At 45.5% G+C, this 23,108-nt stretch overlaps 1 protein-coding gene across 1 annotated transcript in view; it reads right to left on the bottom strand.

Annotated features, from left to right (window-relative positions):
• The window catches only part of LOC126419004 (uncharacterized), a 113,646-nt gene that overhangs the window by 53,439 nt on the left and 37,099 nt on the right, over positions 1-23,108 (bottom strand). Inside the window, exon 3 of the mRNA XM_050086056.1 lies at positions 14,764-14,895. Coding sequence (XP_049942013.1) covers positions 14,764-14,895 — 132 coding nt within the window. The remainder of the gene's footprint in view (positions 1-14,763; positions 14,896-23,108) is intronic.

The following is a 23,108-nucleotide window of genomic DNA, read 5'->3' as shown; positions in this document are numbered from 1 at the left end:
TAGACTTTAATATATTAAAAATTTGTAGAACCCTCAGACACATGTAAAATATATGGTCTATATTATACATGCACAAGTCCTACACAAGATTTTGTTATATTTTTTACTCAGGTCACTGGAATCGGCAAGATGAATTCAACGCAAGTGAATACAGCTTTATGCACACATTTTCTGCACATACACTACTGGCCATTAAAATTGCTACACCACGTAGATGATGTGCTACAGACGCGAAATTTAACCGACAGGAAGAAGATGCTGTGATATGCAAATGATTAGCTTTTCAAAGCATTCAAACAAGGTTGGCGCTGGTGGCGACACCTACAATGTGCTGACATGAGGAAAGTTTCCAACCGATTTCTCATACACAAGCAACAGTTGACCAGCATTGCCTGGTTAAACGTTGTTGTGATGCCTCGTGTAAGGAGGAGAAATGCTTACCATCACGTTTCCGACTTTGATAAAGGTCAGATTGTAGCATATCGCAATTGCGGTTTATCGTATTGCGACATTGCTGCTCGCGTTGGTCGAGATCCAATGACTGTTAGCAGAATATGGAATCGGTGGGCTCAGCAGGGCAATACGGAATGCCGTGCTTGATCCCAACAGCCTCGTATCACTAGCAGTTGGTATGACAGGCATCTTATCCGCAAGGCTGTAACGGATCGTGCAGCCATGTCTCAATCCCCGAGTCAACAGATAGGGACATTTGCAAGACAACAAACATCTGCATGAACAGTTCGACGAAGTTTGCAGCTCGGAGACCATGGCTGCAGTTACCCTTGACGCTGCATCACAGACAGGAGCACCTGCGATGGTGTACTCAAATACAAACCTGGGTGCATGAATGGCAAACCATCATTTTTTTCGGATGAATCCAGGTTCTGTCTACAGCATCATGATGGTCGCATGTGTGTTTGGCGACATTGCGGTGAACGCACATTGGAAGCGTGTATTCGTCATCGCCATACTGGCATATCACCCGGCGTGATGGTATGGGGTGCCACTGGTTACACATCTCGGTCACCTCTTGTTCGTATTGACTGCACTTTGAACAGTGGACATTAAATTTCAGATGTATAACGACCCATGGCTCTAGCCGTCATTTGATCTCTGCGATACCCTACATTTCAGCAGGATAATGCACGACTGCATATTGCAGGTCCTGTACGGGCCTTTCTGGATACAGAAAATGTTCAACTGCTGCCCTGGCCAGCACATTCTCCAGATCTCTCACCAATTGAAAACATCTGGTCAATGGTGGCCGAGCAACTGGCTCTTCACAATACACCAGTCACTACTCATGATGAACTGTGGTATCATGTTGAAGCTGCATGGGCAGCTGTATCTGTACACACCATCCAAGCTCTGTTTGACTCAATGCCCAGGCGTGCCAAGGCCATTATTACGGCCACAGGTAATTGTTCTGGGTACTGGTTTCTCAGGATCTATGCACCTAAATTGGGTGAAAATGTTATCACATGTCAGTTCTAGTATAATATATTTGTTCAATGAATACCTGTTTATCACCTGCATTTCTTCTTGGTGTAGCAATTTTAATGGCCAGTAGTGTAGCTTTGTGGGACTTCACATAGTTGTTGCTGGTATTGCCTTTGCAGAGGCTACACTTCTCCTGCTTTCTAGACGATTTTGGAACTGTATCCTCTCCTCCTGTCTGTTGTTCTTCCTGCTCTTTCACTCCCTTGAGTTCATTCCCCCACTGAAGTATGAAGTATTCTTTCCACTTTCTAGTTTATTACTATTTTGAATATGGTCCAGGCACTTATTGCCAACATCTCCAAGATGTCGTGGAAGACATGCATCAACTGTATCCTATATGCAACCTTTGCAGTATATTTATGAGTAATTTGATCAACCACATCCACCCAACAGTCTGTTGCACTGCACAATGTCATGGTTTCAGATTCCTTCTTTAATTATGATTACTTCAGAATGCAGTGTACACAGAGACATGGCATTTCCATTCTTCTTTCCTTGGTATAGAGTCATGGTACATTTAGGGCTGCCAGTCTGGTGCAGGATGGTGACACGATATTCCAACATTTTACTTCTTTATCTCATCAGGCATTTCAAAGTGGATCTTGTTCATTACACTAACTGATGAAATTTTCTTTTCTTTGAGCTACTTACCAAGTTGAAGAGACATGAAGAAGTTGTCTGTTGCCACATTTCTTCCTTGATTTAGAAATGGTTCCACGAGATGTGGAGTCACGCACTCAGCGAGTGGTTGCTTCGCTCCAAACACATCTTTTTTTCTCAGGGATAGGAAAGCATTAAATACATGCTTCGTTGCTACACCAGCAATAATTCAGAATTTGAGACCATATTTGATGAGTCTGTTGGGCTTGAAATGTTTTGCTTGGTAGCAGTTGCTCATCCACGGTTATATTTTCTCCACGGCAATAAGAAGAAATACTGTTTTCCATGAACTTCCCACAGATTTCAGATAGAGTGAGTGAATTTACTGGCAGGTAGGCATTCAGCTCAGGTTGATTTTTCATTTAAATGGGGAAACCTACAAGGGTCCTGAAATCTGTCCCTTCACCTAACATCCTTCACAGAATCAAGCCCCCAAGAATGTGAGAGAAGTTCATCTACAGGTGTACTTTGTACAAATGATATCCCAATTATGTGCAGTGTGAGTCAGGGGGAAAGGTACAAGTTTGGGGGGGGGAGGGGGGGGGGAGGGGGGGGGTGATAGTGTTAGTAATTCTGAACAAAACAAACATCATATGGACATACATCATGTTCTTAATAGTTTCCGAGGAAACCAGTGGAAACAATGGGGAGCAGGACATATGTAAGTAATAGTAAATGAAACATTGTGATCTAATGTTCTATTGAATTGTGTGTATTGTTTTGTTTTAGAGCACAAAAACAACTAAGGTCATATGCGCCCATGTCAGACCCTTAGAACACTAATATGAAAAAGGAGTTAAAAGCAACTACACATTAAGCCCTATTGATGAAAGGATAGAGAGTGAGGAGAAAGGTCCACAAAATACACCGCTGAGACAACAGAGGTCCCAAACTAAAGATTAAATGTCCTTTGTCATATTGCTATGATGAATAAAAAGTAATACACACTTGACAGCCCACGTGCTGTTCGCTAAAATGGCTCATAACTCAGATGGCAAACATATAGTAAAACTTAAGTGGTTAAAAAAGGACATTTGGTCATGAAATGGCAAACCGTCAAGGTTGAAGACAATGAGCACAGAATGGTGGGGGATCACCACTTAACAAATAGTGATGGCTGAAACGACGGTGCCCAATACACAACCTAGCTAAAATGAATTCTTCACTACGAGAGGACCGAGTAGGTTGGCCAAGCCACTGGGAGAGGTTTCATTCTCCAGAGCTAGTTCCCATGAAAGGAAGGCCAGCGGTGATACCAAAGTGACACCACCTGCTTACAGACAGCAACATGGAGATCATTGGAAGGAATGGAAGAACTAGCGGGTCGAGGCAGGAGGACAGCAGCCCTGGCAGCAGCGCCAGCTGCCTCATTTCCTGTCAGTGCGACGTGACCAGGAACGCACACAAACATCACATTGGCCCCCTCCAGGGTGAGCACTAATGGATGGACTGTGTACAGCACACAGAGGCTCTGAAGGACACAGATAGAATTGGACTATATGATACAGTTAAAAAAGCCTGTCTCACTGGACGTACTGTGTGGCCTAATACATAGCGAAGAGCTCTGCTATAAATATTTAGCAGTGTTCCAGGAAGCAACACCAAAAATCTTCAGTGCTAATGACACAGCACATCTGACACCACAGTCAGTCAGAAAATCATGAGTGTACACAAAGGCACTATCACTAAGTTCTGTGCAAAGGTCAAGAAACTTACAGCAATAGACTGAATATGGAGTAATTTCCTTAGGAAGCGAATGAAGTCCAAGGGGAGCACTGGCCACTGCATGAAGTCAAACTGGTGAACGGTTCATACCCATTGGAAAAACTGCACGTAGCATGAAGTTAAGTTGCTGGAGCAATAGCCAAAAGCGAACTCCAGGAAATAATGCAGAACAGAGATGCACCCCATACTGGCGGTCACAGGAGTCATCAAAGAAGGGTTCGTAGGATGGATGGCCAGGCATGCTAGACAAACAGCATGCATATCTGCTGAGGAGAAAGTCACAGCAGTGGGACAGCAGTGGTTCAGCAGCTTCTGCATAGAGACCATCAACAGGGCTAGCATAAAAGGCACCAGTGGCCAAATGGATTCCATGATTTAGAAGGCATAAGAGAGACAGATGGGCAGACGCATAAACGAAACACCTGTCCTTGAACGGACAAGGGATCGGTTCAAACAGAGGATGGTGGTCTGATCTGCTTGCCAGGAAGTACCACTTAGGAGACTTAGGATATTGAGGGACCAGGTACAGCGGGCGTCCAGGAAAGACATATGGTAGGGCCAAGAAAAAGTTTTCTATCACGTGTCAGCCGCAGGAATTTCAAGTTTTAGAAAACAGAAGAGCAACAGGAGACAGTGAATGGACAGCAGACAGGAAATGATTGTTCGAGTACGTGTCAGAGAGAATGGATCACTCAAGATGACGGCCAAGCTTGGCAGCGCAGAAGGATAGGTCCAAATGGGAACAGGTGTACATGAAGTCTGAAAGGACCATGGGTGCACCAGTGTTAAGGCACATGAGATTGAGTTGCCTGAGCAGGTCAGCCAAGAGGCACCTCTTGGACAGGTTCTGGAAGAGCCCCAAAGGGGATGGTGTGCATAAAGGTCACCGAGCAGAAAAAAGGAATGAGGGAGTTGATGACTAAGCTGGACAAAGTCTGCCCTGCTTAGACTGGAATGACAGAGGGATGTAAACATAATAAAGAGAAAAGGTGATGCAAGGAAAGAAAATGCGGACTACAACAGCTTGCAACCAGGCCTTCAGTGCGATGGTTTGAGTATGAATGCAATCCCGGATAAGCGACATGACTCCCTTGTGAGATGGAATGCTGTCCCCTGCGGGAATGGTGGGGGTGAGGTGGGGCAGGGTGGGGGACTGGGCAGAAGAGGAGGGAATGCATGTGGGGAGAAGGGGGAGTGGGGGTGTGGGGAGAAGGGGGAGAGAGTGATTGCAGTGAGGGGGGGATGGGGAGAGAATGGGAGGGAGACAATGGGGGGAAGAGAAAGGCGGGGGGGAGTGAATAGCGGGGGGGGGGGGGGGGGGGGAGAGGATGGCGGGGGGGAGAGAGAGAGTGGCGGGGGGGAGAGAGAGAGTGGCGGGGGGAGAGAGAGAGAGTGGCGGGGGGAGAGAGACAGAGTGGCGGGGGGAGAGAGACAGAGTGGCGGGGGGAGAGAGACAGAGTGGCGGGGGGGAGAGAGAGAGAGAGAGTGGCGGGGGGGAGAGAGAGAGAGAGAGTGGCGGGGGGGAGAGAGAGAGAGAGAGTGGCGGGGGGGAGAGAGAGAGAGTGGCGGGGGGGAGAGAGAGAGAGTGGCGGGGGGGAGAGAGAGAGAGTGGCGGGGGGGAGAGAGAGAGAGTGGCGGGGGGGAGAGAGAGAGAGTGGCGGGGGGGAGAGAGAGAGAGAGTGGCGGGGGGGAGAGAGAGAGAGAGTGGCGGGGGGGAGAGAGAGAGAGAGTGGCGGGGGGGAGAGAGAGAGAGAGTGGCGGGGGGGAGAGAGAGAGAGTGGCGGGGGGGAGAGAGAGAGAGAGAGAGAGAGTGGCGGGGGGGAGAGAGAGAGAGAGAGAGAGAGTGGCGGGGGGGAGAGAGAGAGAGAGAGAGAGAGTGGCGGGGGGGAGAGAGAGAGAGAGAGAGAGTGGCGGGGGGGAGAGAGAGAGAGAGAGAGAGAGTGGCGGGGGGGAGAGAGAGAGAGAGAGAGAGAGAGTGGCGGGGGGGAGAGAGAGAGAGAGAGAGAGAGAGTGGCGGGGGGGAGAGAGAGAGAGAGAGAGAGTGGCGGGGGGGAGAGAGAGAGAGAGAGTGGCGGGGGGGAGAGAGAGAGAGAGAGAGTGGCGGGGGGGAGAGAGAGAGAGAGAGAGTGGCGGGGGGGGGGGAGAGAGAGAATGGCGGGGCGGGTGGCGGGGGGCGGGGGGAAGAGAATGGCGGGGCGGGGTGGGGGAAGAGAATGGCGGGGCGGGGTGGGGGAAGAGAATGGCGGGGCGGGGTGGGGGAAGAGAATGGCGGGGCGGGGTGGGGGAAGAGAATGGCGGGGCGGGGTGGGGGAAGAGAATGGCGGGGCGGGGTGGGGGAAGAGAATGGCGGGGCGGGGTGGGGGAAGAGAATGGCGGGGCGGGGGGGGGGACGAGAATGGCGGGGCGGGGGGGGGAAGAGAATGGCGGGGCGGGGGGGGGGGGGGAAGAGAATGGCGGGGCGGGGGGGGGGGAAGAGAATGGCGGGGCGGGGGGGGGGGAAGAGAATGGCGGGGCGGGGGGGAAGAGAATGGCGGGGCGGGGGGGAAGAGAATGGCGGGGCGGGGGGGAAGAGAATGGCGGGGCGGGGGGGAAGAGAATGGCGGGGCGGGGGGGGGGGAGAAGAGAATGGCGGGGCGGGGGGCGGGGGGAGAAGAGAATGGCGGGGCGGGGGGGGGGAGAAGAGAATGGCGGGGCGGGGGGGGGGGGAGAAGAGAATGGCGGGGCGGGGGGGGGGAGAAGAGAATGGCGGGGCGGGGGGGGGGGGAGAAGAGAATGGCGGGGCGGGGGGGGGGAGAAGAGAATGGCGGGGCGGGGGGGGGGAGAAGAGAATGGCGGGGCGGGGGGGGGAGAAGAGAATGGCGGGGCGGGGGGGGGGAGAAGAGAATGGCGGGGCGGGGGGGGGGGGAGAAGAGAATGGCGGGGCGGGGGGGGGGGAGAAGAGAATGGCGGGGCGGGGGGGGGGGAGAAGAGAATGGCGGGGCGGGGGGGGGGGAGAAGAGAATGGCGGGGCGGGGGGGGGGGAGAAGAGAATGGCGGGGCGGGGGGGGGGAGAAGAGAATGGCGGGGCGGGGGGGGGGGGGAGAAGAGAATGGCGGGGCGGGGGGGGGGAGAAGAGAATGGCGGGGCGGGGGGGGGGAGAAGAGAATGGCGGGGCGGGGGGGAGAAGAGAATGGCGGGGCGGGGGGGAGAAGAGAATGGCGAGGGGGGAGAAGAGAATGGCGAGGGGGGAGAAGAGAATGGCGAGGGGGGAGAAGAGAATGGCGAGGGGGGAGAAGAGAATGGCGAGGGGGGAGAAGAGAATGGCGAGGGGGGAGAAGAGAATGGCGAGGGGGGAGAAGAGAATGGCGAGGGGGGAGAAGAGAATGGCGAGGGGGGAGAAGAGAATGGCGAGGGGGGAGAAGAGAATGGCGAGGGGGGAGAAGAGAATGGCGAGGGGGGAGAAGAGAATGGCGAGGGGGGAGAAGAGAATGGCGAGGGGGGAGAAGAGAATGGTGGGGGGGGAGAAGAGAATGGTGGGGGGGAAGAGAATGAGTGTGGGGGAAGAGAATGAGTGTGGGGAGGTGAGGTGGCGGAAGGATATGGGTTAAAATGAACTGGAAAGAAATGCGAGAGGTCAAAGCAATTGCGAGGACACAATTTTGTTTCCTGGAGGTAGAAAAAAAATAAGTGGATGCTGCAATTCAAAGAGCAATCATACCACCTCCTTGTTGGACCTAATGCCGTATATGTTCCGCTGGACAAGAGTCACGATAGGGAAAGGGGAGGAGGGAGAAAATGAAGGGTTGTCACCCCGGCAGCTTCGAGTGCCAGCCTTCAAAGACTCACTGTTACAGGGCGTAGAGTCTGGAGGATCTTGTTCCATGAAATCTAGGGCTGTCGTCATTCTCACTGGGCCTGCCTGAGGATTCCAGGGCAGAAAAACGGTTGGTAGTGCACACTAGTGAAATGCAGGTCTGCTGGGTGAGGGTATCACACACCACTGAAGAGGATCTCCGAGTTGGCGAATGAGAAGATTGTTTGCCTTTGTTTGATTTCTTAGAGCCTTTGCAGTTGGCAGATGATGTTTGCTGGCTGGAGAGACAAAAGTCTTCGCGGGAGTATTCACTGCCAGAAGCGAAGATTTGGTGGCTTGTTGCACAGCTGGAAGAGGAGATGGGCATGCTACCATGATACTGGGCGATTCTACAGCCACGGGGCTGAATTTGAGATTGCAAGTCTGCATGGCCATCTCCTTTGTGGAATGAGGTGTAGAATGAATGGTACTTTAAGTACCAGATGGCAAACTGCAGGTCTGTCAACTAGCCAACAACTCGCAAGTGACTGGGTAAGGTACTCTTTCCTTTACCAGGACCTCGCGGACGGTCCACTCATTGAGATACAAGGGACATTCTTGGAAAGAGGCTGCATGGTCCCCATTGCAATTGATACAGCAGGGAGAAGGAAGTGGGCAATCGCCCTCATGAGCATTCCTACCACAAGTAACAAATTTGGCCATGTTTTGACTGGACATTCAACTGTAGTTGCAATGGTGACTCTGGTAGCAGTGCATCGGGTTTAGAAGATATGTTTGGACTGTGATGACTTGACCTTTGATGGAAACACTACTCTGTCAAAAGTGAGAAAAAGAATGTGTGTAGGCACTAAGGTTGCATTAACCTTTTTCATTACCCGATGGATGGCAGTGATACTCTGATCAGAGATGAAAGACTGAAGTTCTCCCTCAGACAGGCCATCAAGCAGCCTAGTGTAAACAACACCACATGAAGAATTCAGCATTGGATGGTATTTGATATGAACATGATAGCTGTGGAGGAGCGAAGCTGCAAGCAATTGTTGGGATTGAAAATCACAATTCATCTCCAAATGCAAAGTGACATTAGGTAAACAAGAGCAGGGTTTCACAAGGCCTGCAACTGCATCAACACATTTCTGAATAATAAACAGATTAAACGTAGCAATGGACTGGCCTCTTTCAGTATATGGCACCACAAGCAACTGAGGTGCAGCTGTGAGATTGTTTGAATATTTTGCCTCACTTTGTTTACGTTTAGTAGATGTAGACTGAGATGGTGATTAGCTCACTGCAAGAAAATCCTCCATGATTGCCACCATCTCCAATGAAGCTCACCTCCCAACTGCCCTCCCAACTGCCCTCTCCCCCCCCCCCCCCCGCCCCCGCCCCGCGCCACCTGCCTTAGGTGCTTGTTCACACCTCAGGTCATGACTCCCGAACTCCTGACAGAGGGACCAACTGGCAATTTGGGAAGGTAACGACTCAGGCAATCACCTCTCCCAGGGGGTTCGTGTGAACCCTACTTGTAGACCCAGGATTGGGAATTACCTGTCACCCAGTCAACTGTTTGTTGTGTCTCAGACGTGTGTGCTTCAGGAGCCCTTAGGGAGGAAGAAAAAACAAAGAGGAACCTCAGACGCTGAAGCGGAGAAAGGATATGAGATGGAGAATGAAGAAATAAAGAAAGAAAAAATAGTGGAGGGACTGTTCTGACGTCAGGGTACTAAAACTTCAGAACATATTCCCAGACATGTTCCCCAAGGGAGAGGAAAAAGAATAACAGGAGGATAGACATGCGACACGGAAAGAGAAGAGGTGCTCCAACGGCTGGAGCTCCATGGTCGCCAAGCACGAACTCACCACAAAGTGTTTAGTCCCGTAGGAACTGTTTGATTGTGTACATTTCTTCACAAAATATGTTCGGACTGTCCATCATCAACTGCAAAGCATTCTGCAGCTCTTACAGACAGTTGCTGTGTTGCTGATCTGAGCTCATTCATACGGTCATTTACTTGAGCATACCGTATTTACTCGAATCTAAGCCGCACTTTTTTTCCGGTTTTTGTAATCCAAAAAACCGCCTGCGGCTTAGAATCGAGTGCAAAGCAAGCGGAAGTTCTTAAAAATGTCGGTGGGTGCCGCCACAACTTAGTTCTGCCGTCGAATATATGTAGCGCTACACAGGCATGCTTTGTAGGGTGCTGTTTGTAGGCACAAAGATAAATACTGGCGCCAAAACCTCTGCGTCAGTAAATAAATTAAAAAAAAAAAAAAAAGGTGGAAGACAAGCTTTTTTTCTCCGCACCGAGTTTCGACCACTGCATTTTCATACATTATCCAACGAAGTAAATACTAATTCTGTATTGTTCATCTTCGAATGTAGCAGCATTTCAATGTACTATGAAAACCCGACTGGCAAGAATGTTTAGGATGTTTGCCAATATGGCCAACTCTACGTTCTGAATTTTTTCCTATCTGTGAGAAGAGATGGTTGCTAGTACGAACTTTTATAAACTGTGAATCACATGCAGTATTCTCGTCACCATAAGAATAATACGAATATAAACATTTTGCCATGTATTGTTTCGTGTTTGCTACTATCTCATTTAAATCCTGTCTGCGTAATAAACCGCAAAACTAGAGTGAGACAACAGCAAACGCGGAAGAATATACATATCATGTCATGTGTATATTCGTATTATTCTTATGCTAAACAGTGATACAATCAGAAATGAAGCGAGGCAATTGCCTAGATTTTTAAATCTAAGATGACTCTAATTTCTGTGCAGAATGTAATGTACTAAAGAGGCGCCTGCAAAGATTATCAAACAGAGAAAAATTTTCGCTAAACTCTCGTTCAGAACATCTTCTATCATATGCAGTCTATTATTTGGTTCTTGTTAATCATTATCAAAGAAAGCAGCAGTGTAAGTAACAAGAAGTAGCAGTCTCTTGCCATTGTTTCGCTAATGAGACGATTCCTCTCTCTCTCTTCTTCTTTTTTTTTTATTTGTAAGCGGCGGTAGCACGCTCAAAAGCAAGCCATGCCGCGATCGGCGACAGGCCGTAAATACGCAGTATCAGAGTACGACAAACAATGCATGACACAGTACAGTAATGCATTTTCAGAGTAGAGTGACGTAAACACCTATAACAAAGAAAACTGCGCTTATCAGATCAAAGAAAAATAAGCAATCAATTCAAACCAGACGAAGCATGTGAAAAAGGAAGGGTACCCGTATAAATACGGACGGAGCGCCTGACGCATAGCAATGGCTACCTGGTAAAGCTTAACTGCTAAACTTACGAGTCGAACCAAACTACTGTAGCTGTATCGTCATTCATTCGACCTAAATTGTCTCATATTACAGTGGACCAACTTTGTTTCGATTTGGAGATGCTGCCTAAAACTTTTCTCTCCCCTTGAATTTCGAGTCTCAAATTTCAGGTGCGGCTGATTCGGGAAATTTTTTTTCCTTGATTTCGAGTCTCATTTTTCAGGTGCGGCTTAGATTCGAGTGTGGCTTAAACTCGAGTAAATACGGTATGCGTGTAAAATATGAGTGAGAAATTTCTTCTTTGTGTCTACTATGCACTTGCAGACTTAAAGAGTTAAGTCAACTTCACAAACAGTAATCTAATGGTGTTAGACTGGGTGACCTAGGTGGCCAAGAAATGACTCCATGGTGTCCAATCCAATACCCTGGCTGGATATGTTTCAGTGAGGTACTGTGTCGCTGGCTGTACAGAATGTGCAGTAGCCCCGTTATGCTGAAAGTACATACGACATTGTATTTCCAAAGTAATATACTCCTAGTACTCTGGGAGCACATATTGAAGGAAATCAAGATACCATACTCCAATAAGACTGACACCCATGATTTTCAAACAGCTGCATGTCAGATACAGTTAAGAAAAGGACATATGTTCATTTGAAGTTTTTTGTTCAGAATCACCAGCACTAACACCTCTCAAAGCACGTACCTTTTCTCCTGTCTCACCCTGTATGATATCTTTAATAAAATATTTCCAGTTCCTCAAGTGACACAGTCCAGTTATTGTTTTTAGACTTTTCAAGCATTTGATTCAGTGTGTTTGTTCATGAGACATAGCACTGCTTTATCAAAAATAGGATGGAAAACATGATGACAGTCAACAACACAGCAAGCGTAAGTAGTGCAGTTGATCTTCCTCCAGAAGATGAAAAATTTGCAGTCTACCACTCAGTTCCATCCCTAGTGACAATCTATGTAGAGGCATTCAATTGGAAGTGTCATGATGGGCGAGATGAGGATTTATGTTGGCCACCATCTGAACCCTCCCCCAATAACCCCTCCTCATTCACAATGGCTCCATCTATATTTTTGCTTGTCTCTGGTCTATCCCCAATGACCTGCAGAAATGGAAAGCCGCCCCCCACCCCCCACCCCACCCCACAGGACAGGACCATGCAAATTTGAAAGAAAGGAGGCCACACGACATAACAGCTTAGTAAGTTACAATCACTATGGCTGGCCCAATTACACATGAAAGTATGTATACCACACTTCAGACAGACATATTGATAATAGGATCTACATACTACAAAAGGAAACTAATTGTCACTACAACGACCTGGTTGATTGTCAAAAGTGTTGCTGACAGTTTCAGAGACAACATTAGGCAATGACTGATTGAAACAGGGAAAGAAATACAGTAGATTTGACAGATGAAACAGTGATGACAACAGAAGATCAAATAGCTAAAAAGACTAGGCACAGTATAAATTCTTGGATATCACAGAACATACTGAATTTAATTGATGAAAAGGAGAAAATATAAAAATGCAGCAAATGAATCAGGAAAAAGGAAATACAAATATCTAACAAATTAGGTTGACTGGAAGTGTAAAATGGTTGAGCAGGAATTGCTAGAGGACAAATGTAAGAATATAGATTAAGCATACATAACTAGGGGAAAGATAGATACTGCCTATAGGAAGATTAAAGAGGCCATAAAAGAAAAGAAAAGCAGCTTTATGAAGATCACGATCTCAGGTGGAAAACCAGTACTAAGCAAAGAAGGGAAGGTGAAAGGTGGAAGTAGTATAAAGAGGGGCTGTCCAATGGACAAAAATTTTACAGAGCACTGGAAGACCTAAGACAATGCAAGGTGCACGAGATGGCAAAATACCCTCACACCTCAAAAAGAATATAATAATTCCAATTCCAAAGAAAGCAAGTGCTGATAGATGTGAATATTACTGAACTATCAGTTTAATAAGTCATGGTTGCAAAATACTAACATGAACTATTTACAGAAGAATGGAAAACTGAATGAGGAGATGAGTATTAACAGTAGTAAAACAAGGATGATGAAATATAATCATATTTAATGATGTGATGCTGAGTGAGTCAGATTAGAAAATATGACACTAAAAGCAGAAGATTTATCTCTGCTATTTGGGTAGCAAAATAACTGATTGTGGATAAAATAGAGAGGATATAAAATGCAGTCTGGCAATGGCACAAAAAGCATTTCTGAAGAAGAGAAATTTGTAACATCAAATATAGATTTAAGCATTAGGAAGTCATCTCTGAAGTTATTTGTCTGCATTATAACCTTACATGGGAATAAGAAGTGGATGATTGACAGTTCGGACAAGAAGAGAATAGAAGCTTTTGAAATGTGATGCTTAAGGTTACATACATAGATCACGTAAGCAATAAGAAGTTACTGAACAGAACAAGGGAAAAAATAAATTTGTGGCATAACTTAACCAAAAGAAGGGATCTGTTGATAGGACACATTCTGGGGTCACTAATTTAATACTGGGTGTTGGGAGGGGGGTAAATGGAGAAGTAGACCAAAAGATGAAGATATGAATACAGTAAGCAGGTTCAAAAGGATGTAGGTTGCAGGAAGTTATTTTCTTCCCTCATTCTTGTTTACTGTTAAATCCTGCCATTTCCATTATTCTTAAACCTTATTTAATGTGTCAGCTGCACAACTGAAATGTTTTACTGCACTTAACCAGTTCCGACAAATAAATCTGTAGTCTTCAGAAGTTTAAGATTTGCCTCTAACATGATGACATCAAATAAGGGCAGGAAAATTCACTTATTTTCTAATATATGTGACAATGTGTCAGTTTTTCAAAAATTTACAATCCTTACATCTGTTGACAAAATACACTGATACTTGCAGAGGGTACAGGAGGTGGTCTGACTGTCAATGGCAAAATGAAATCAGCTGTATTATTATATTACATGATACAAGAAAGTGATCCTTCAAAGAATTGCAAAAAGATATGTTGGAACCAATAGAAAATTCTGATACAGAAAAATTTCATGTAAGTGATACAGTATCGACAACCAGAAGGGATGTTTGCAGTTGTTAATTCCCAATTTCTGTAAAATTAAAATACAAATGTCATAAAAACAAATATGTCCTCCATATAGCAAAAGAGTAAAAGTCATAAGCGAAGAGAAGTGCCACTGTTATCTATGCAGAAACAAACTTCCACTTTTCACACAGTGTACAACTGTGTCATGCACCTAATAATGGTATTAACACTACACACAAAATAACACACAAAATGCTATTTAGTTATGAGTGGTGCCCCACAGAAAAGATGGGATAGGAATTTCTAATGTAAGAAACTAGACAACATGCAAAAATAATCATACTAAAGAAAAAAATTAATTTTGAGAAAGTACTCATGTCAATATAACAAAAATTTTCTTTAAAATTTTTTTCTTTGTTTTACTTTTGGTGAAATGTAGTACTGGAAAGAATAGTCAGAAAATAGCAGTTCAAATTGTCCTTATCTGATATTACTCTTAACATATAATATCTGAAAATCTGCTTGGTGATTAACAATCTCAGAAACTTAGATTTTGCTCTTTGTGAACAATTTTTTGTGTGTGAACACTCCACTTAACTGAGTAGCAATAATAGCATGCCGTGTAAATTGCGTAAGCTAAATGCACATAGCTTTTCAACAAAAATAAATCTAAGCAGGTAACACAATGGCAAATAATAGATTTCAATGATTTTCCCCCCAAATAATACCAAAATTTTGTTTTACATAAAATCATACTAACATTTCAACCTCAGTCTCAATCTTCCTCTTACACTGGAAAGCATTTGAATTGTATATTTCATTTTGAATCCCTGCTAACGTTGAAGATGCTACTGCTTCTGCTGCTGCCACTGCTGCTGATTCTGCAGTGAACCTGGAAATTAAAAATTCAACTAATGTGAGCAAGAGATCAATAACAAATAAACAACAAAAACAAACTAGAAAGTAATAAAAATTTCACTGAAATTAAAAAAAAAAAGGACAGAATATTAAGATTGAATAACATGATGATGATGATGGGATGACGACGGCAATGACAGACTGAACAGAAGCTTCAGTAGGAGACAAATAGAGGAGCAAATTGGCCATGTTCTTATTGAAGAAATCATCCTGGCATTCAGCTTAAATGATTTAGGGAAATTCTGCAAGACCTAAATCTGGAGAGCTGGGCAAAGATTTGGACCATCTGAACGTCCAGTGTCTTGACCACTATGCCACCCTGCCCACTGCAGTGATATGAACTATAGCGTAGTTGGAGTATTTAATGTGCTTATTAACAATTAAGAATTGTCAAGCAATTCAATATTTTTTTTTCTTTCTTTTTAGTGAAGCACTGACTTAAGAAAGAAAATCCTAGGCATGAGTTTACTATACCACTTAATAAGCTGGTGGAAGGCTATTAAAAGTCACTTTTTTTTTATCATAGGCATGTGAGGAGCTGAATCTGTCAGCGTGTTTTTCTCACAGTAGTAGTACCAGTGAAAAAAAAATTAATCTGCAAATAACATCCCAATACTGAATAACAATTTGGTCTATAATACAGAATGACCAGCATGCTCTGGACTTAGTAATATTACTTAATTCATTGATGGTTTTAAGTTACATTAAATCCAAGAAACATGACAAATTCAGTCACCAAACAGGGTGGTTTCCCAATAAATCAAATACAACCAATTTCTGGAATCTTAGCACATAAATGCCCCACCAATAATAGTGCCATTACAGACATAGCACAAGCAGAGGTTGTTTTTTGTTTAAGGATGGGGAAGGAAATCGGCCATGTCCTTACCAGCATTTACCTTAAGCGATTTAGGGAAATCACGCAAAACATAAATCTGAAAGGCTGGACAACAGATTTAAAACATCATCCTCCAAAAAGCAAGTCCAGTGTACTAACCACTGCACTACCTCACTCAGTCACACTTTAAAAACACAATGGATATCATGTGACCAATTGCTGGGTGTTGCTCTAATATTTGAGATTCTTACAGGGTGTCCAGAAAAGGACTCCCTGATTTCAAAATTAAATATCTCGAAAACGAAGATCGATAGAGGAATGCAGTAAATGGTATGTTTATTGTGAAAGCTGTAAGAAGTTTAGACAGCAGTTTGAAATAATAGTTACAAAAGCTGCTAACAGATGGCGCTGTAATCGCCGTACGTAATGCCTAGTATAAATAGTGATCTGAAGCCCAGAGCAATCAGTTCCACTATTGAAACATGAAAGAAGGTTAGCGTACCGAAGGAAGAGATTAAAACCATGTGCTCCATTGAACAACGCGTTTTTCTGGTGCTAGACTACCACAGGTTAGAGGAGAGTCCTATGGCAACAAGGCGAAGTTTTCAAGCACGATTTAATGTTCCAAAAGGACCTGATGCGAAAACCCATTCGTACGCTCTTCGCAAAATTTCAACGGACAGGCAGTGTAACTGATGATCTAGTGGGGCATGTTGGCCGCAAGCAAACCGCAGTTACGCCTGAAAATATCGCCACAGTTTCTGGAATTATTCAGCGAAATCCAATGTCATTCATCCATAGAATTGCATCTGAGACTGGTTTGAAGTGTTCCAGCATGCAGAAAATACTGAGAAAGAGCCTACACATGTTTCCATTCAAAATTCAAACGCACCAGGCCATATCCGTACGAGCTGTGCAACAAAGGGATGCCTTTGCTAATCAGGTGCTCACAATGATTGATAGTGAAGGATCTGATGTTGGCTGCATCTGGTTTACAGATGAAGCACACTTCCACCTGAATGGATACGTGAATAAGCAGAACTGGCGATTTTGGGGTTCCGAAAATCCATACTGGTGTGAAGCAAAACTCCTGTATTCTCCTAAAGTTACTGTGTGGGCTGCAGTATGCAGCAGAGGCATTATTGGCCCTTTTTTCATTCGAGAAATTGTCACTGGTGCACGTTACGTTGCAATTTTGGAACAATTTGTCGCCACACAGCAAGTGATAGAGGATCGACCAGGTACTGAATGGTTATGCAAGATGGAGCCCGACCACATCGGACCGAACAAGTGTTTCACTTTTTTGAAGAATACTTCGGGAATCGAGTCATTGCTTTGGAATATCCCAAATTTACTGGTGCAAGCATGGATTGGCCTCCATATTCGCCGGATTTGACTCCCTGAGACTTTTTTTTGTGGGGCACAGTGAAAGACATGGTCTACCCGAAGCATCCCGCCACACTGGACGATCTTGAATCGGCGATCTCTGTGGCATGTGAATCCATTTCAGTTGAGACACTACGAAATGTGATGGCGAATTTCATTCTTTGTTTGCACCACCTCTGTACTGCCAATGGTGAACATTTTGAAAACATTGTGATGTGACTGTTTGCAAAGATTGTTTTCATATGATTATTTCACTTATGTATGCTGATATGAGCTGTACAGCGTACAGTGCCATCTGTTAGCAGCTTTTGTAACTATTATTTCAAACTGCTGTATAAACTTCTTACAGCTTTCACAATAAACATACCATTTACTGCATTCCTCTATCGATCTTTGTTTTCGAGATATTTAATTTTGAAATCAGGGAGTCCTTTTCTGGACACCCTGTAGTTAGTTAGCACAAACAATATTGAACATACCTAAGGATATCAAGTGTACAAGATTGTTTCTACAAAGTACATTTATTTCATTGTAACAGCGAAGTATTTACACACATCAAAAAAAGTTTTGCATCACCTCTGTTCCGAGAGTTCCGGAACCTGTACAGAAGATTGGAATAGAGATCAACATAAACATCATTTCTGCCCTTTTTATTGCTTATGAAAACCACACAATGCATGTTGTACCACCATACAGCGAGACCTTCAGAGGTGGTGGTGGTCCAGATTGCTGTACACACTGGTACCTCTAATACCCAGTAGCAAGTTCTCTTGCATTGATGCATGGGTGTATTCGTCGTGGCATACTATCCACAAGTTCATCAAGGCACTGTTGGTGCAGATTGTCCCACTCCTCAACGGCGATTCAGCGTAGATCCATCAGAATGGTTGGTGGGTCACGTCGTCCATAAACAGTCCTTTTCAATCTATCCCAGGCATGTTCGATAGGGTTCATGTCTGGAGAACATGCTGGCCACTCTAGTCGAGCAATGTCATTATCCTGAAGGAAGTCATTCACAAGATATGCACAATGGGGGCGTGAATTGTCATCCACGAAGACAAATGCACCGCCAATATGCTGCCGATATGGTTGCACTATGGGCCTGCTGGACCACCAGGGGCGTACGTCGGTCCCACCTGACTTATGTTTATCAGGCAACCTCCACCTCGCTGCTCTCTCTGGACAGTGTGTCCAAGGCATTCATCCTGCCCAGGTTGCCTCCAAACGCATCTCCGATGATTGTCTGGTTGAAGGCATACGTGACACTCATCAGTGAAGAGAACATGATGCCAATCCTGAGCAGTCCAATCGCCATGTTGTACCGCACTGCATGGTGTAGAGGTTGCAAAGATGGACCTCGCCATGGACGTTGGGAGTGAAGTTGTACATCATGTAGCTTATTACACACAGTTTGAGTCATAACACGACGTCGTGTGAGAGCACAAAAAGCATTATTCAACATGGTGGCGTTGCTGTCAGGGTTCCTCTGAGCCATAATCTGTAGGTAGCGGTCATCCACTGCAGTAGTAGCCCTTGGGCGACCTGAGCGAGGCATCGTCATTCACAGTTCCTGTCTCTCTGTATCTCCTCCATGTCCGAACGACATTGCTTCGATTCACTCTGAGATGGCTGGACACTTCCCTTGTTGAGAGCTCTTCCTGGCACAAAGTAAGAATGCGGATGCGATCGAACCGCTGTATTGATCGTCTAGGCTTGGTTAAACTGCAGGCAACATGAGCCATGTACGTCCTTCCTGGTGGAATGACTGGAACTGGTCGGCTGTAGGACCCCCTCTGTCCATACATTGTTGTTTACATCTTTGGGCAGGTTTAGTGGCATCTCTGAACAGTCAAAGGGACTGTGTCTGTGATACAGTACCCACAGTAAATGTATATCTTCAGGAGTTTTGGGAACTGGGGTGATGAGAAACGTTTTTGGTGTGTGTATACACCCTACCAGACCCAGTGACAATACTGAACACAAATGACACTAATGCATTTTGGTGGCCATTTTACGTGTTGCAGAGAATCGCAACTCTTACCACTTACAAATCCACCTTCGTGAGCATGTGGACCAAGATAATCTGACATCCAGCCATATCTTGTCAGGCAGTGGACTTAGCAAATCACAATTTGGATTTCAAAACGGCTGCTCAAAGGAAAATTTATGTATAAATTCACTCACCACAGTTGACAAGGATTAAATAACAAAGAGCACCAGTCAGTATTTTCTGTGATCTTCCTGAGACATCTGACTGTGTAAACCACAACATTTTATTACAAAAGAATAAGGATTCTTGGACTTTACTATATAGCTAAAGGTTGCTTAAATCATATACAGCAAAAAGAATACTAATGGTTGCATTTTATAATTCATCAGAAGTAGCACGGTTTTTCTTCTGACTGGAGGAAAAAAATGACTAACGCAGTTCCACAAGATTAAATATTGGATCCACTGTGATTCCTCATATATGCACACAAAGTAGAATTAATTTTTCTTGCAGATTATAAATATTATAACCAATCTCTACAGATACACAGCAACAAAGGAAATTATGAAAAATTTGCTTGGGAGGGTCACTGACTGGTGTTCTAATTGACGAGAATAAAATTGAAGAGAAAAAAAATGGGCCATGTGCAAGAAGGACTCCCACTGAGGGTTTCATACATGCTTAACAGTGCACATAGCTTACCGGCTCCCGTAATCAGTTACACTGATGGTTTATGCCTGTTACCGAGATTGATACTAGCGAGATATGTGTCCTAGGAATTCCAAGGCTTTCAAAAATGATTTAATTTTGGTTTGAAGTCTGATAACAAATTACAAAAGAAATATTTTTTTAAAGTGATACAATTACAAATTAACCACTGTATTTCATACTTTTCCTTTATGAATTATTTAGGGATAAAGGAGAAAACACACCGAAAGGTAGAAGTGCTGCGTCGTCCACACACACACACACACACACACACACACACACACACACACGTCTCCCTACATTGAGCTCAGTTGACTGCCAGCTCTTTCTTGGTCCATGGTGAGTGTACCGAGGTGAGATGGGGGTGCAGGGTGGGGTGGGTTGAGGGATGGAGACATGTGTGAGGCAGGGAGTGGGTTGGGGGGAAGTGTCTAGCAGCTCATAGGAGAGTGGGGAGCTTTCTGTGGGCTAGCTAGGGTGCAGGTGAAGGGGGCAGGAAGCAGATGGCTGGGCATGCAATTTCACAGACTAGGGCATGAGATGGCAGCGCATAACTAGCTGACATGAATTGGGTGGGGGTACTGGGACAGGGGATAGTGTGGACGCATGCACGCACGCACACACAAAATATTGGGTGGGGGTCGGGGGGCAACAAGTTACCTTAAGTTTAGGCCAGGGAAGTTACAGGAACGAAGGATGCACTGTAAATATAGCTCCCATCCGCACAGCTCAGAAAAGCTGATGGTAGTGGGGAGGGTCCAGATGACACAGGTTGTGAAGTGACCATTGAAACCACAAATGTTGTGCTCCGCTGCATGTTGTGCCAGGGGGTGGTCCACCATACTTTCGGCAACAGTTTGGCAGTGGCCATTCATTCCGGTTGGCAGATGGTTGGTTGTCATATCAATGTAAAAAGCTGTGCAGTGATGGCAGCAGAGCTGGTACATAACATGGCTGCTTTCACAGGTGGCCTGGCTTCTGATGAAGTAGCATAAGCCTGTGACAGGACTGGAGATGCTGGATGGATGCATTGGGCAGGTCTTGTATCTGGCTGGGTCTTCCACAATGGTACGATCCCTGCGGTAGGAGATTGGGGGTGGGAGTGGCATAGGGATGGACTAGGATGTTGTGCAGGTTGGCTGGGAGGCAGAACACCATTTTGGGAGGGGATTGAAGTATCTTGGGTAGGGTGTCTCTCATTTTACGGCGTGATGATAGATAATCAAAGCCCTTACAAAGGACACAGTTCAGTCATTCCAGTCCTGGGTGGTACTGGGTGACAAGAGGGGTGCTTCTTTGTGGTTGGTTCTTGGGATGGATGTGAGGATCGGGTGTGTGTGGGGATATGGCACAGGAGACCTGTTTGTGCTTTAGATCTGGAGGGTATCGCCTGTCTGCAATGGCCTTTGTGAGGCCTTCAGCATATTGGGCTAGGGAGTTCTCATCACTGTATATGAATCTGCCACAGGTGGCTAGGCTGTATGGGAGGGATTTTTTTGGTGTGGAAGGGATGGCAGCTGTCAAAGTTCGGATATTGTTGGTGATTGGTGTGTTTGTGGACTGAGGTGTGGATGGAGCCATCTGAGAGAAGGAGATTGACATCTAGGAAGGTGGAATGATGGTATGAGGAGGACCAGGTGAAGTGGAGGAGAGAGAAGGTGTTGAGTTGTGGAGTAATGAAGTCAAGGTGTCTTGGCCTTGGGTCCAGATTATAAAGATGTCTCCAATAAACTTGAACCAGACCAGGGGTTTGGAGTTATGGGAAGCTAGGAATGTTTCCTCTAGGTGGCACGTGAAGAGGTTGGCATAGGAGGGCACCATATGGTTGCCTATTACTGTGCCATGAATTTGTTTCTTTGCCTTCCCTTCGAAGGTGAAGTAGTTACGGGTCAGGATGTAGTTGGTTAGGTGTACAAGTAATGAACTGGTGGGTCTGGAATCTGAAGGGCATTGGGAGAGGTAGTGTTTAATTGAGGCAAGGCCATATGCATGAGGGATGTTGGTGTATAAGGAGGTTGAATCTACAGTGACGAGTAGGGACCCAGGAGGTAAGGGTACGGGGATGGTGGAGAGCCAGTCTAGGAAGTAGTTGGTATCTTTAATGTGGGAGGCTAGGTTTTGGATACTTGGTTGCAGATGTTGGTCAAACAGTGCCAAGATTCTTTCTCTGGGGGCATTGTAACCATTCACAATGGGGCACACAGAATTGTTAGGTTTGTGGATTTTGGGGAGCATGCAGAAGTCGGGTGTGTGGGTAGGAGAGATGGATTCAGGGGAGAGGTTCTGGGAAGAGCCTAATGATTTCAGCAGAGATTGGAGGTTATGTTGGACGTCTGGAATGGGGTCACTTTGGCAGAGCTTACAGATGGAGATGTCAGACAACTGGCAGAGGCCCTCTGCCAGGTAGTCACTCCGGTTCATCACAACAGTGGTGGAACCTTTGTCTGCTGGGAGGATGATCAGGTCAGGATCCTTTTTCATGTTGTGTAGGCCGGTCAACTGGATCCATGGTCTACAGATAGTGTCCTTTATCAGTAATCAGAACGTCCTCGGTCCTGGGTTCAGATCCCATCACTGCATACATTTTGACTAATAATCAGCATTGGTGGCCGAAGACTGCTGGCGTAACCAGTCACTCTCATTCTGCCAACAGCCTTGACAAGAGGGCAAGGAGCAGACAGAGGTTCAGAGCACTCCATCATCCTAGAGGAGGCAAACTGCCCCCGAAGGCAGAAGAATCAGCAATGATCAATAGCATGAGGATGCAGAATGCAATGGAAACCACTGCATTAAAGACGCATAACATGTATCCAAAGGACATGTCGCCTGTAATTGAAAAAGTACTGATCACACATGCTATGAGAGGTGCTCAGGGTTGGACAGACCATTGACTTCTGAGCTCCAAATTAAACATACCTTTGAAAGCACCACACCGAGCTTCAAACAAAATACCATGAAAATTATCCTGTAAAATCTTAGCCCACGATCAGACTATGAGAGCAAAACTGGACGATGCATTCGGTCCTGAAGGGCTTTTGATATCCGAGTCTGCCTCTGTAGATGAGCACTGGAATGTATATGCTACCGAACTGCGCAGATGTGCCACAGAGGTCTTGGGAAAACCTCAGAAAAAGAACCAAGATTGGTTTGACGATTCAGATGCAGAGATCAAAAAGCTTGTTAATGATTTCAGAGCATCTCTTTGCAGTCCTGATCTTGACAAGCATAAAGTAGCACACTACAACCTGAAAGTGAAGGAGCGCAC

The sequence above is a fragment of the Schistocerca serialis genome, chromosome 9, assembly GCF_023864345.2.
Source record: "Schistocerca serialis cubense isolate TAMUIC-IGC-003099 chromosome 9, iqSchSeri2.2, whole genome shotgun sequence".
NCBI classification, from domain to species: Eukaryota; Metazoa; Arthropoda; class Insecta; order Orthoptera; family Acrididae; genus Schistocerca; species Schistocerca serialis.
The sequence above is the reverse complement of the archived record's forward strand: the minus strand, read 5'-3'. Positions and strand labels throughout refer to the sequence as shown.